Source organism: Strix uralensis, chromosome 19 (genome assembly GCF_047716275.1).
Source record: "Strix uralensis isolate ZFMK-TIS-50842 chromosome 19, bStrUra1, whole genome shotgun sequence".
In the NCBI taxonomy this organism is placed as follows: domain Eukaryota; kingdom Metazoa; phylum Chordata; class Aves; order Strigiformes; family Strigidae; genus Strix; species Strix uralensis.
The window spans coordinates 3,109,544-3,121,436 of record NC_133990.1 but is presented as its reverse complement, the minus strand read 5'-3'; the positions used below and the strand labels follow the sequence as shown (position 1 = coordinate 3,121,436).

The 11,893-nt window shown below is 48.9% G+C and overlaps 1 protein-coding gene across 2 annotated transcripts in view; it reads left to right on the top strand.

Annotated features, from left to right (window-relative positions):
• The window catches only part of UBE2O (ubiquitin conjugating enzyme E2 O), a 72,432-nt gene that overhangs the window by 54,858 nt on the left and 5,681 nt on the right, over positions 1-11,893 (top strand). For both annotated transcript variants that reach the window (XM_074888756.1, XM_074888757.1), the window contains exons 10-17: positions 1,936-2,090; positions 3,590-3,702; positions 4,807-4,932; positions 6,105-6,194; positions 8,597-9,254; positions 10,192-10,328; positions 10,867-11,070; positions 11,777-11,834. In XM_074888756.1, the coding sequence (XP_074744857.1) occupies positions 1,936-2,090; positions 3,590-3,702; positions 4,807-4,932; positions 6,105-6,194; positions 8,597-9,254; positions 10,192-10,328; positions 10,867-11,070; positions 11,777-11,834 (1,541 nt within the window). The remainder of the gene's footprint in view (positions 1-1,935; positions 2,091-3,589; positions 3,703-4,806; positions 4,933-6,104; positions 6,195-8,596; positions 9,255-10,191; positions 10,329-10,866; positions 11,071-11,776; positions 11,835-11,893) is intronic.

The following is an 11,893-nucleotide window of genomic DNA, read 5'->3' as shown; positions in this document are numbered from 1 at the left end:
TAAGCTTCATTCACATTTTGTTTAGGTGTGTTAGCTTTGCCTGTATACAAGGAGAGCTGTTCATTTAGTCCTCATGGGTTTTGGAGAAGTTAAATTTGAAGGTCACAAACCTCACCAGAGCAGTATTCAAGTGAAAGAAAAAATGGGAGTGCGTGATAGAGTTCCTGGGAACTGATTCTTGCTTCACTTCTCACTTCTCAGCCCCCTGCTGAGTGCCTCTACTTCACTAAAGGTTTTATTAAGGAGAGCTTGGCTAGTAAACCTGGTAGCTTTCTGCACCATACAGGCAGTGGGGAGAAATCCCTGGGATTCACAGGGAGAGATTCCTGTGCTGGATCTGGGCAGCTCCATACAAGGAAATGCAGAGATCAGATGTTGAGACACTTTGCAGAGATGGCCATGTCACAGAGAATAAGAAATAGAGGCTTTTTCAGCACAGAATGTGAAACCCCAGCTGATACTTTAAAGGGCATATGGGGCAGCTGGTCACAGCTCAGTATGAGGGGTCTTCACTGTTTGAATATTCAGATAAAGCTGGTGAGACCATCAGTAGGTGTGATGCCAACACTGCTGAGAAATGCAAAGTAGATGGGCTTGCTGCAGTTAGTCACCAGATCTGATGTGTCAGCTCATGGGCATCTCTGACTGCAGGGGGCCAACTCAGCATGTGGCTTTTACCATCATTTAGTGACCTGCTGCAGCTCTCTGGACAGCACACAGACCTCTGGTTATTTTTTAGTGAGCATATACAGGGGTTTTTGTTAATGTCAAGTGGTGATTTTTTGTTTGTGAAGCCACATAAACTGCACTGCAGACAGGACTGTATCATTTCCTTGGGTGGCCTGCCTTTTCACTCTCCCATCCTCAGCTGCACATGCCCCCCCTTCCCCCAAGAAACAGTCTGTTGGCATGTCACCCACCACACTTGACCTCTTACAGATTTTCTTCTCTGACAATTTCTGCTGTTGAGTGCTGGCCCTACTAGAAACTTCTTCATATTACCTCTTAAAAAACATTTCTCTGACATTCATAAGAACAGTGCTGGAGGAGAACAGTTGTATTTGCCTATTGTATCTTCTTTATGGTTTGACTTGAAACCAACATAAATGCAGCACTTGTGTTATGTCTGGAAGGCCTGGCCAGCAAAATAAAGACAAAATTTAAAATCAGCATGGGATTCAATTTGTTCCGTGCTGTAGGAGACATGAAAATGGTGGAGGGCTCATTAGAAGAGCCTGTCTAGCTAGACTGTAGCTCTGCTCCTCCTGCCCCCAAGGAACTTGTCTCTTCACACAACTCTGTCAGGCTCCACAGTGAAGTACCAGCATGTGGTCCATTGTTGCATGTTTGGGTTTCATTTCTGAGCTGCAGACACACACATGTATGTTTGAACAGCTGGGAAGGAGACTTGTCTCTTTTAAACAAAATCCTTTTGCTTTACCCACATTCAATGTGTTGCCTCTGGTTTTTTTTTTCTTTTCCTTTCTGGAAGGTCTGAGGTGGATGCTGCTTTATCTTTCCTTTCCAGTCCCATGCTCCTCTAGCTTTAAAGACTCCTCAGAGCTGCCAGGATAGAAGGTGTGAAGCTCCTGTCATGCCTCTGTCAGGGGTAGAAAGTGGGTGCTGGTAGATGTTAATTTGCTCCACTAGGAATAAAAGTGAGCTCAGCATCAACTCCCTGCAAAGTAAGTCCTCCTGCAACATAGACTTGCAGCAATGTGACATCTGCAGTGATTGAGAACCCGTCACAGCAAAGCCTGCTGTGTAGCTGCTTCCACCGGGACCAGATGGACTTTCCTGACTTGCTTTCCAGCCTGCTGATGTGTACCTTTGTGTTGCTGAGATCCATCTTGATTCCTGATGTTGGCAGCATCACGTTCTGGTTGTGCTCATGCGTGTTCCCTCTGGTAACTCGTTGCCTTTTTGTGTTCCCAGGGTTGCTGTAGAAGTGGTGACCACGATGACTTCAGCTGATGTTATGTGGCAGGATGGCACAGTGGAGACAAACATTCGCTCCAACGAGCTGATTCCAGTCCATCATCTGGACAACAATGAGTTCTGCCCTGGGGATTTTGTGGTGGACAAAAGAGGTATTGGGTGTCAAAACAACACTCTCCTCAGGGAACAAATGTGCTCTTAATTGCAAAGTATTCTTCAATCTGAATCTCCTGATGTACATTGTAGCCCTCTTTAGGGCAGCTGTTAGTAGTACTCACCTGAGGTAGGCTCAGGAGCCTAATAGGGGACAGACAGTGATTCAGCTGACTTAACATGAATATCAGCAGAGAACCATTATTTAAATACCAAAGTTGAACTATGACAACATGTAAGATGTGGAAGGAATAAGTGCCAAGGAGCAAAGCTATGATTCTCCGTATTTCTGTAGAGTAGGGATAGCCTACCTTTTCCTTGAAAGTGCACATGGCTCTGAGCTCTCTGGAAGAATGAGGAGAGAAATGAACATCTCACCTCAGACTGCTTTGTATGGCTTGTCTATCATGACCCTCTGTGTTTTTTCTCGGAGGGTTTTGGGATCCAGAGGCATCTTCTGCATCCCTTTTCTTCACCAAACCAATTGGTAATGCTTGTGAGGGTCATGGTATAAGTTCAAGGAGACTTACAGCTTTTGGATATGAAATATTGATGCCACACCATCTGGCTCTCAGCTCCTCCTCTTTTCTTGCAGGGGTAGTCCCTGAACAGTGGGGAGCACAAGATATTGTCAGGTTGGGAAGAGGAGAAGCTGGCTTAGCAAAAAAAAGATACTGTTTTGCATGGCCATTTCTGATGAGTAATAGTCTGACCGGTTTTGTGGGTTAAATGTAGTTTGTGGAAACAAGTTATTCATCAGCTCCAGCTCTACCATTCTAGTTTGGCCTCTTGAAATCTGTATTTGTCTGTCAAACGTGCTCTCCAAACAGGCTGGTATGCCCGTAGTTTCTTGTGTCCCCCTGCTAAGGATGCCAGGAGGTGGATCCTTGTCAACCAGATAAATCTGGAAGATGTCTGGATACCAGTGTGCTGGCTAACAGCCCAGCCCTGGAGAGGTGGTCCAGGCCCAGCTTTGATGCTGTTGGATCCCTGGTGCATGCGTACACACACGTACACCTGCCTGCATCCTGCCTGCCTTCCACCTTTGTCCAGTCCATTTTTCCAGAGGAGCAGAACTGTTGTGGGGGTGGCACATTTCTAGAAGAAGAGCTTGGCACCCAGGGCTTCTCCCAGGGAGGTCTTGGCCAGTCTGTCCAGAAACTCTGGCAGTCTTGGTGCAGAGCTAATTTGGAGAGCAGAGCACTAAGGTGACAGCATGTTTTCTCTTGGTGATAGAGCTTGAAAATGGTCCCAAAATGAATGGCACAGTCCAATGCAATATTATCTTACTTTATCATTACTCCATGCTCCATTAAAATGCAACTTGTTAGCCAAGTACAATTTTGACTGTGTAGGAAGAACTGTTTTTCCTCATGCCATTCATAAATGGAAGGCTTCAGCCGTGAGAGCTTGGAAACAGACAGCCTCAGTTGCTATGCAAAGTCTGTGCTCCTACACTTAACTTGTCTATTTTCTTCCCTACCACTGTGACCAAAAGCTCAGAGCTCCCAGGACCCCGGGTTATACGGAGTCGTGCAGTCTGGTGACCATATTGGCCGTACCTGTGTGGTGAAGTGGTTCAAGTTGAAATCCAGTGGAGATGATGTGGAGGTAAGTGCAGGAGCCAGTGCCTGTTGAAACCAGCTAAGAGAAAGCAGCCACAAAACAGCACAAGCTTCACAGATAAACACAGATAAGCCTGGGAGTCAGCTCTGCAGTGGAGTTTGTCCTTGAGGACAAACAGCCATGTGCTTTTGGGCCTGGGAGGCTTAGCTAGAGGTGGTGTCGCTTCATATTTGTTTATGCCTGCAAGGCAGCAAAGACCAAACAGAAGGTTTACATCCCATAGTCGACATCAGGCTCTAGTATGGATCAAGATTTTTGCTGAAGTCGTCACAGACAGTTAATTTCTTGAGTTCAGTGTAAGAATTTTTCATTCCTGTGTCTTTGCTAGTCCATGGAAGGAGAATCCATCTATGGCATGTTGTCCTGCTTGCCTCTGCCAGGCACTGTTGCCTATAGTCAGCCCTTAATAGCTTTTTCCTGGGGCTTGTAGGAACACCGTATTCTGTCATCTTGATAGACGATGGTCTGGTTGGAGGTGAGAGGGGGACTTGAACCGCACAAATCTGGTGTACCGCTTTCTGCCCTGGGATGGGGAGACCTCATTGTCATAACTGAGCAGGGCCCTTTACATCCAGAAGTGGAACATCAGTCTGGCCTCGGGTTGTGCTCTGCTTTACCCTTTTCTCATTATCTGTGGGCTCCTACCTCTCATCCTCCAGCAGAAATCAAAGGAAAGATGTTTCCCATTAATTGATAAGTTTTTTGTCAGATACTTCCTGTTGCCTTGGACTGTTTCAAAAGTAAACTCTAACCCTGTAAACCCCAGTGAACTGCTTCGAGAAATCTGGGTGTTCAGAAGGGAATAAAATGTTGTTCTTGCATGTCTTGTGATGTAGTGATGTGGAACCTGAAGCAAAGGTGAGGGTGAGCAGATGAGACAGAATATCTGCTTGCTTTCATTGTTGTGCCTTGATTGATGTGCTACAGGATGAGGTGACGAGAAGGGACACTAGCAGCTCCTTGCAGGCGGCTGGAGCAACTGACAATTCACAAAGTACAACACAAAGTGCTTTCAAGTGTTGAAGGTGTGCTCTGAAGGTCAGTGCAGCACCTTGGAGCTGACCTGTTTGCCTTCTGTCTCCTATGCAGCTGATTGGGGAGGAGGAGGATGTGAGTGTGTATGATATTGCTGATCATCCAGACTTCCGCTTCCGCACTACTGACATTGTGATTCGCATTGGCAACTCGGATGGAGCCACAGCTAAGGAGGATGAGGTAGGTTCTGGGCACAGTTGTGACTGCATTGTCACCAGGTATTAGTGGAGACGTTTGAGAGTCAATAGAAGGGCCTTAGGCCCCACGTGGGCATCCTAAACTCCCTAGCTTGCTAGTTTTTGTGTCGGTGTCCCCTGCTGTTATGAGTAACATATCAGATCTCTGTCTGGTGGAGATACAACTTTGAAATCCTTTCACCTTGGTGACAGAGTCTATAGCAGAGCAAGAACAAAGTTGAGACAAGAATCAAACGTATGCCTGAGGGTTTTTAATAAAACTCTTGCTTAGGATTTCAGGTTAACTTCTAATATGAGAATATTCTGTGGGCTCCTGAGCAAGAGTGAAGGTGGATTTTTTTCATGAAACCAGTTTCATTTGGCAAGAGAAGACTGGGGTTCTGGTTTTCATCTGAGTTGCTACATACCTGTTAATTCTGCTGAGCTGATTGATCTCCTACAGAGGAAGAGGGAACAATTTATATTGTAGAGGATACATTCTTTGCTAGGAAACAGGCTTCCCTACTGTACAGGGAAGACCTCCAGCTTAGAGACTAAGCCCTAAGAAAGGGTTAAAAGGCACAGTGTGGTTCTTATCGCGGTTCTAGTTTCAGCAGCATGAAACACATCTGAGCTTGCTCAGCTGACCTAAATAACCTTCTTCCAGTGCAAGATGCTACTTACTGCGCACACCCTGTGCCAACTGTGACTCGGCGGTTCACGCCTGCGCGCTCTCTGCTGGGAGAAGCTGCTGTGAGCCCGGCGGGGTGCGAGGGCGGGGGCCGGCTGTCGGCACCTCGCTAGAGGGCAGCCCCAGCCAGGGCAAGCTCCTGTCCCCTCGCTGGCACAGCCACAGCCCCTGCTGTGGCCCTGGGCCCAATCAGAAATTGGGATCTGCTGCCAGACCAGTCCTCCTGGTCCTCTCCTTATGGCGGGGCGGGGAGTTTTCCCCATCTCCGTGGCAGTGTTGTGGGGTTTCTCACGGAAACCCAATCTGTAGGATTCTTCTCCCCCTTGACGTGGGGCCCCAGGACTCCTGTCACTTCTGTGGCAGGCTGCAAGCATTGCTCTAGGTGGTTCTCCAACTGGGGAATATCTGTTTATCAAAACCTTCCTGCTCTGCATTGAAGTGCCTGGAAAAGAAAAGGGACTGACAAACTGCTCTTGTTTCCACAGCCTTCGGTTGGACAAGTGGCTCGCGTGGATGTCAGCAGTAAAGTGGAAGTGGTGTGGGCTGATAACTCCAAGACTATCATTCTGCCTCAGGTGAGGTCCTGTTCCAGCTCGTGATATCCCTGTAATTCCTAAGTGACAAATCTTGGTTTTAAATCCCAGGTGCAGAGGGATTCACTGTGTAAGGGAATCTTGCTCTGTTGCTGACTTCCCATATGAGAGGGTGGCTTCCCACTTCTGTTAGCACAAGAAAATTCTTCCTTTGCCAGGAGGACTGGGCAACTAGTTGGTCATCACTGCTCTTGAATATAGAGAATAGGAAAGTATGAGCAGGCTGTTGCTTCCTTCACACACTGTGCTGCACATTCACAGCTCTGACCACAGCCCTGCTCCTGGCCTCCAGCACCCGCCGCTTTGCAGAGCGGGTTGCAGAGCTCGGGGATCATCTGCTCTGACTTGAGCCCAGGTTCACTGCATTGCCCAACTAAGGCACTGCTGGAAGGCAATTGCTTGTTCTGTCTTGCTTGTGAAATGGCACCGTGGTGTTTTCTCTGGCTAAAGAAGCTCTTCCAGAAGCTGGACTAGAGCCCCAAGTTGTCCCTGTAGCTAACCTAGGGATCAGACCCAAATCTCTTCCCAGGGCAGGGAGGGAAAAGGGTTGAGTGCAAGCTTCAAAATATAGATATAGCCACACTGCTAATCCACTTAACCCCGTTGATTTGCCTTCTGCATTGTTCTAAGCTTTTTGCTGTACTGTCTTGTCATCTTAGTCACTACTCCACATGGAGTTTCATCCCGTGTCTTTTCTCCTTGTTGCTTCAAGTTAAGTCAGACAGCCTAAAGATAAGACCTGCATCTGTAGGGTCCCATCTCCGTCGCTGTGGCAGAGAACACCACTGCCTCCGCTGCAGAGATGCATTTGCGCGTAGAAAGTACTCGATCAAGATTTCTTTTTAAACCAAGCAGCTCTGCATTAATTACAGTAGAATAGTCAATGCCTGCACTATGGCAGTGGACTAGAGCGTTACAAAGCAGGCTGCTGTCTCCCTTCCCCCTGTTGTCACATGTGCTCGGATCACAGGCACAATCGGAGGTCTGATGTGCGCTCCACAAAGGGCTGTTCTCACGCTGGGAGTGGTGCTGGGGCTCTGCAGCAGCTCCTGCTGTGTCACGCCAGTCCTTTCGATTCTGCTCATCTGCGTAATTATGGGAGTTGGGGAAATGTCAGGAGCGTGAATTATCAGTTGGTAAAACTGTGATTTATCAATGCCTGTCTGTGTGCCCAGAGACGAGCTGCCTGGGTGCTTTTTCTCAGCTCTAAAAATAAAGATGGCATAACTGGCTAATTAACTTTCCGACTCAGATTTGGATTAGCTTTGAGGGCAGTGAGTTTTGATGGCTTTTCCTGCCTGCAGTCACTTGTGTTGAACCCAACTAACCTCTGCTGGCTGCTTGTCTCTGGGTGGCACAGGACTGGCTGAACAGTGCTGGTTCAGTTCAAGGCTACGACAAGATGACTGAGTGTCCATCCATGTGCCTCAGCCTCTGGGGTCATATCTTGCAAGATTAAGAGGATTCTTGGGCTGTCATTCAAGTGTCAGAGGCCTGCGGATAAAATGTTCCATCTTGTAACTCCTAACACAGCCCTATAAAGTTGTTCTTGCTCCCCTGCTTCTATGTTGATGCTCATAGCTGGAGTATGTCTGCAAGCCTCTGCAGGGGGACCTTGTGAGAGACGTAGCATGTGCAAAAGTAGGATTGAGAGGTGATGCTAGGCAGACCGTGGATGGGTTCAGCTTCCAGTAGTGAAGGGGAAGAGAACATTTTATGTAAGAGCTTATTCAGCAACTTGGGTTAGGCTTCATTGTCCCAGCTGAATTTTAAGCAGTAGTGACATACAACAGCTAAAGCAGCGTAGCAGGGCTCTGACGGCAAGTAGTGTGTGCTGCAGAAGAAGAAAGCTGGTATGGGAATGTGTTCCTGGTTCCAGCATTGTCTCTGTGGAAGGACGGAGTGTGAGGCAGCCAACCCAGGGCTCTGTGCCAAGGCAGTTGCTGGTGCAGAAGCAGGACCAGAAATACTAACTCCACACACGATACCCAATACGTTCTGAATTGGCTCTGCGTTCAGAAACCCTGGGGCATCCAGGTAACTCTTTGGCGCCTGCGTGCTCTCCTTGGTGGCTGGATCCCAGCTGCTGGGATGGCTGCAGCCTGCCTAGAACTTGCCCTAGTTTTCCACCAATGCCCTACTTTGAAAGGTGGAGGATGGGGCTATGCTGATTCATAATCTGTGCTGGTCATTGATGAGCACGTTATTTGGATCAAACACAGTCCACCCTGTATAGATGGAGGGGGTTGAAACAGCCCAACAAATTCTAGCTGGGAGCTCCTTTTTCATGGGGAGAACTGATTTGCCTGCATTGAAAAAACAACTAAAACTCTGTGCTTCATCCTAACTATTCTGGTGTCTTTTGTAACTCTGCTCTCCTTTAGCACTTATACAATATTGAATCAGAAATTGAGGAGTCGGACTATGATTCTGTTGACGGCAGCACCAGCGGGGCATCCTCTGAGTGGGAGGATGAAAGCGACAGCTGGGAAACAGACAATGGCCTCATGGAAGACGACCACCCAAAAATTGAGGAGTTAGAGCCTGAGGAGCCGGCAGCAGAGGAAGTGAAAAAAGTAGAGGAACAAGTCCAGGGAGCTGTGGCTATGGCAGTTGCAGATCTTGCTGCAGAGAAAGCTGGCAAGGACGGAGCCCCAAAGAGCTTCCGGGAACTAAAGGAGGCCATCAAGATCTTGGAAAGCTTGAAAAACATGACTGTGGAGCAGCTGCTGACTGGCTCTCCCACCTCCCCAACTGTGGAGCTGGAAAAACCCACTCGGGAGAAGAAGTTCTTGGACGATATTAAAAAGCTGCAGGAAAATCTAAAGAAGACCTTGGATAATGTGGCTATTGCAGAGGAGGAAAAGATGGAAGCCATGGTGGAGACAGAGAAGAAAGAAGAAAAAGCAGAGGCACAGACACCAGTGAGGTCGGAGTGGCCCAGTGAGACACCAGTGCTTTGCCAGCAGAGTGGAGGCAAGCCTGGAGTCACCTTCACCAGTGCCAAGGGAGAAGTCTTCTCTGTGTTGGAGTACGCTCCAGGTGAGTGTGTCAGGTCAGGCCAGCGTTGGGATACTCTGTCCTTCATTCCTGTCTTGCAGTGTTTCTCTTTCTCCAAAACCTTTGCTTCCAGGCCTTTTGGTTTGGGTATCCTCTCCTTCCTAGCCCTTTTCACGGCTCATTAACTGGGGAGGAGAAATTAAGACAACTTCTGTAGCACAGTCTGTTCTGGGACTTAAACCTGGCTTTTAGATGGCATCTTTAGGCACTACTGTCACTTCTCAAGCTACAGAAGTGGGCTTCCCCTTTGTCCACGTTGGTAACTACCTTTTGGAGGGCTGTGGAGATCAGTTGCTTTCCATTGCAGATACTTTCTTGAAGGCTACAGGATTTGTTCAGGCTTTTTTGCAGGGATGGATTGGTTAAGAAGCAGAGCAGGAACAGCTGGTGTTCTTGTGCTGGGTGTCCTTGGTGGGTGAGTGTCCTTGTTCACTTGTGCCAATGTTAATCAGCCAAAAATAAAAAAGAGCATCTGGTTTTGTGGAACATTGGTGACAGCGGAGCCCAAGGTGCTCAGCGAGCCAGCCAGGCCAGACCTGAGAAGGAAAGGTGGCCAAACTGTTCTGAACCTGCAGGTGTGTATAAATAAAGATGGAGAGCTATGTTTGGGTTTTGCAGAGAAAGGGTCATCAGTCTGTGTGGTGATGCATTGTTGTCCAGGCTGTGGGACAGGGCTCCTTCTGGGGCACAGGGACGATGTTCTGTGGGACCATGAGAACAGGAGGTGCAGGTTGTGGCTGCTGTGCAGCGTGGGGAAAAATCAAATAATCTCTAGGCTGTCTCCTGGCTCAGCACCAAAGCAACTGAACTCTTCTTTTCCAGACGATACATTTAACACATGGATAGATTTGCCTTCACAAGGAACCTGAGGCAGTTTCCAAAGGCAGGCTGTAATCCCATTCTCCTCCTTTCCCCACAGATACCCATGTCTTCAAGAAAATGGAATTTCAGCCCCCAGAAGCAAAGAAGTTCTTTAGCACTGTGCGGAAAGAGATGGCTCTCCTGGCCACCTCCCTGCCTGATGGCATCATGGTTAAAACCTTTGAGGATCGAATGGCAAGTGTCTGCTCTCAAATGCCTGTGTTAGTGCTGGGCTCAGCATCTGGATTGCTTTCTTTGGAATTCCCTGCTTAGCCTTAATCCTTTGCGCTAGAGCTGCAGGAATGTGTGCAGCATGTGAAATACAGCTGTAATTACCGTAAAGGGCTGCTTTTGCATTCCCCAAGTCAGGGTGGCAAACAGCAGGGAGCCCCTCATTGCAGGAAGCCTATTTTGGGTGCTTTGCCCACTGGGTTGCCTGTCCTGCTGAGCAGGAAAGGCGGGGGGGGGCAGCCAGCGAGGAGCTGGTGTAACCAGTGAGCAGCCTGGGGATTGCTGGCCATCCTCGGAAGCCCGGCTTTGGATCCGAAGGCTTGGTCTGCTGTCAGACCGTGGGACAAGCGCAGCTTCTAGGGAGAAGGTGCCCAGAGACGTGTTACCTTGAGCTGACTCTTGCAAGGGCTAAGTTAATCACATCCCCCCTCCCTCTAAATACAACCCTGCGAAGGCACGAGGCGGTTTCACAGTGCCTGGCTTATATTGCCTCTCTCCACAGGATCTCTTCTCAGCACTTATAAAAGGCCCCACGCGCACACCCTATGAAGATGGCCTCTTTCTCTTCGATATCCAGCTCCCCAACATCTACCCTGCTGTCCCACCTCTCTTCCGCTACCTCTCCCAGTGCAGTGGGAGACTGAATCCCAACCTGTACGACAACGGCAAAGTGTGTGTCAGCCTCCTGGGGACGTGGATAGGCAAGGTAATGCTTTCCTCTGCCTGTCTGTGGGGAGCGGTGGCTGTGCCAGGCTGTTTCTGGAACAAGCCACTTCTTACCGAGCCAAGAGTCCTGGGTGACTTCTGGTCTCAGGTGGTGTTTGAGCTGGGGATGGCTTGGGCTTTGGGCTCTGTTTTAGATGTCCGGAGCAGGTAACTGGTGTAGTTTGGCTGCTTCTGGGACTGTGTTTGGCTCTTGTCTGTCCTTCCTTGATGAGAAGCCACAGACCCGCTGGGCTGCATCACGGTTGGGCAGAGCAGAGATGCCGACACCAGCGTGGGGTGTTCTCCCGCAGTTTGGGTCCCTGTCTCCCACACTGCGGATGAATCTCGTAGTGTGTCATAAAGTCCAGCTGGAGACTTGGAATAAACAGAGCCAGGGAAGTGCTGTGTTTTGGGCAGGTAGATCAACAGGGCAGCTGGGGCGGGGTTGCAACTGGTGTCTGGTGTGTAGGGTTACACCGTTCCAGGCTGAACTGGCCTGATGGGGTGCAGTGATGGCAAAAAATGAGAGGTGCAGCAGGACACTAGCACGTCATGTGCTTGTCAAGTCAGTCCCTTGTTCCTGTTGTGAGCCAGAGGACCTTAGCAGTAGGAACACAGAGAAACTGGGGCCTTGCTTCATCTAACAGTCATCACAGAGCAAACCGATGGTGCTTCAGCCCTTTAACACATTTGTATGTGCATTCCAGGGGACGGAAAGGTGGACCAGTAAATCCAGCCTGCTTCAAGTACTCATCTCTATCCAAGGTAAATGCTCCTGCAGAGCCTTCGGGACAGGAAAAGGCAGAGGGAGGAGGGGCTGCAGG